Source organism: Oryx dammah, unplaced genomic scaffold (assembly GCF_014754425.2).
Source record: "Oryx dammah isolate SB20612 unplaced genomic scaffold, SCBI_Odam_1.1 HiC_scaffold_1744, whole genome shotgun sequence".
In the NCBI taxonomy this organism is placed as follows: Eukaryota; Metazoa; Chordata; class Mammalia; order Artiodactyla; family Bovidae; genus Oryx; species Oryx dammah.
The window spans coordinates 1-3,282 of NW_024071854.1; the positions used below are offsets into that span (position 1 = coordinate 1).

At 41.9% G+C, this 3,282-nt stretch overlaps 1 protein-coding gene across 1 annotated transcript; it reads right to left on the reverse strand.

The window, feature by feature from the left end:
• Positions 1 to 5: 5 nt before the first annotated feature.
• On the reverse strand, positions 6 to 1,963 carry LOC120859591 (protocadherin alpha-3-like; the record flags this gene model as incomplete). Its single annotated transcript, XM_040235641.1, has 1 exon — positions 6 to 1,963. A coding segment is annotated over exon 1 (1,455 nt), but the record flags the coding sequence as incomplete, so codon positions are not given.
• Between the last annotated feature and the right edge of the window lie 1,319 nt (positions 1,964 to 3,282).

The window sequence follows — 3,282 nt, forward strand, 5'->3', positions numbered from 1 at the left end:
TTCTCCTGCGCGTCCGCGTCTCGCGCCGACACAGTGAAGATGTGGCAGCCGGGCGGGTTGTTCTCTTTCACGAACACTGTGTACTCTGGCTGCGCGAACGCGGGCGCGTTGTCGTTCACGTCGGCCACCTCCACGGACAAGCTAGCCATGGCCGACAGCGAAGGTGAGCCCCCGTCCCTCGCAGTCACCACTACCTCATAGTTCGCCACGCTCTCGCGATCCAAGACGCTGTCCAACACTAATGAATAGTAATTCTTGAAGGTGGACAGCAGCTTGAAGGGCACATGATGAGTCAAGGTGCAGGTCACCTGCCCATTGGCACCGGAATCGAGGTCGGACACGCTGATCAGGGCGATGACTGTGCCGACTGGAGCATCTTCTAATATAGGTAAAGAGAGTGATTTGATAACCAACTCGGGTACATTATCATTCGTGTCCAAAATTTCCACTAGAACCGTGCAGTGATCTGCCATTGGGGGAGTTCCTTTATCTGTTGCCTCTACCTGTATTTCATATAATTTAGTTAACTCAAAATCTATGTCACCCTTTACAATGATGTATCCATTAACGGGGTCTAAATGGAATTTCGACAGAGTATCTGCTGATGTGTCTGTATTGAAAGAATACAAAATGTCCTTATTTATTCCTTCATCCGAATCAGAGGCGTTAACAGTCACTACTAGGGTACCATTTGGTGCATTTTCAAATAATTTGACTTTGTAGATCGTGCTCTCAAACTCTGGAGCATTGTCGTTTACATCTAGAACGGTGATCTTCAGTTGAGTAGTACCAGTGAGTTCTGGTTTCCCACCGTCAACTGCAGTTATAAGTAAGTGATGCTCAGGAGTGTCCTCTCGATTTAAAAGTTTTTTCAGCACAAGTCCAAGGGATTTAATTTCCTCATCATTTCTTTTTACATCCAAGGTAAAATACTCATTGGAGTTAAGCCTGTAAGTTAATAAAGAATTAGCTCCGATATCTGCATCTGATGCGCCCTCTAGCGGAATCCGAGAACCAGGCGGCCGGGATTCATAAATAAACAAATTTTTTACTGCCATTGGAAAAACCGGTGGGTTGTCGTTAATGTCCTTCACCTCCACCTCCACATGGAACACCTGCAGCGGCCGGTCCACGATCACCTCCAGGTGGATGCTGCATTCCGCCCTCGGCCCGCACAGCTCCTCCCTGTCGATCCGAGAATTCACAAACAAAATGCCATTCTGCAGATTTACCTCCAGAAGATCCCCGCGGTCTTTGGACGCCACCCTGAACAAGCGCGGCACCAGCTCCTCCAGCTCCAGTCCCAGGTCCTGCGTGATGCGGCCCACGAAAGTGCCGTGTTTGGCCTCCTCGGAGACCCAGTAGTGGACCTGGCCGCTCCCGGCCTCCCAGAATAGGAGAAACATTACCGAAAGCAGTAGTCGGCAGTCTCCCTGACCTTCTCTCCAGGAAAGTACCATTGCAAGCGTTTTCCAAGTATTGGGTCGCTTTTGTAACGATCAAAATTTTGAAAATACTTTTAGTTCCTTATTCTTCATTTCATAAATAATCATTCCATGCCCGTATTTCACAGATGGTGAGGAAAAGCAGCATCTTACAACGTAATGAATGCTGTATTTCTTCTGTGGTAAAATACCTTGCGGTGGACAGCGACATCATGTGGCTAAATGTGTAGGTATTAAATAAATCTATCTTTTCCTTCCATTGAACTTCCCTCAGTTTTTTTCCTTGTTAATTTCCTTCCCACTCCTCAAAGTCTTCATGTATTTTTTCAAAATATATGCTTAGAACTTTTCTACTAATTCATGACTTTCTATTAGGCCAGTCCATTCCATACAGTTAAATATAGTAAAATAGTGATTATTGTTTTAACAGTAGTGGCCATCTATTGGAAATATTTCCCATATAACAAGTGCTATTCCATTTGTTTTAACAGGGTTATCTCATTAAATTCTCACAACAACCTTCTGAGGTAGGTATTAATATGATTCAGTTTTTAGAAACACTGAAGTGGAAACATGTACAGGTTAGTAACTTAAAAAATAATATTGACTTGTGGTGTTGAGTGGGATCTCAATCTACATCAAGATTCATGACTTTAACCACTTGACCACAAAGTCTACATTTTACAGAAAAATCAGGCCTTTGATATTTGTAACCATTAAAACAACAAGACTGATAAAATATATATATATATACACACACAATTTACTTCTATATTATTATGGCAATTTGTTACTTTATAAAATATGTTCACTTATATTTCTTCCTTTATAGAATGTCTACAAACCATTCTTGTGTCCTTTATCCAACAACTGCATCTTTGTTAGCTGTCTCAACTATTATTTATATAAAGATTTCACAAGTCAGTCTTATTGTTCTTGTTAAGTCATTAAGTCATGTCTGACTCTTTTGCAACCCTATGGACTGTAGTCCACCAGGCTCCTCTGTCCATGGGACTTCTCAGGCAAGAACACTGGAGTGGATTACCATTTTCTTCTCTAGATAATCTTTCTGACACACTGATCAAACCCACATCTCCTGCATTGGCAGTCGGATTCTTTACTACTGAGCCACCAGGGAAGCCAAAGTCAGTATTTTACAGTACAGTTATTTTGTAAATTTGGTTTTTGCTGCATAAAAACACAGCAAATTGTTTGATTTGGATATTTGTTATATTCACATCTTACCAGGGGAAATTATATTAATTTTTTAAATCTCTATACCATTTATACATTTCAATTTACCCATATATCCTAATGGAGAAGGCAATGGCACCCCACTCCAGTACTCTTGCATGGAAAATTCCATGGACGGAGGAGCCTGGTAGGCTGCAGTCCATGGGATCGTCAAGAGTCGGACAGGACTGAGCAACTTCACTTTCACTTTTTACTTTCATACATTGGAGAAGGAAATGGCAGCCCACTCCAGTGTTCTTGCTTGGAGAATCCCAGGGACGGGGGAGCCTGGTGGGCTGCTGTCTATGGGGACGCACAGAGTCGGTCACGACTGAAGTGACTTAGCAGCAGCAGTATATCCTAAAATGTTCCCAATATGAAATAATAGTGTTTTTACTAATCTTCACTCTGGATGAATTTCTGGCTTCCAATTTGTTAAAAAGTTGTTACTTGAAAGAACTGGTGTTTAATCATTGAAGAGAGAAAAATAGTTTTAGAATCTGACTCACTTATTCAACATATGTAAAACTAGGCCATGAATTATACTAAATGTATCTGTGAAGTTAGTAAGATGTGTGCATTCTCTGAGCGTTTGGAAGTTGAA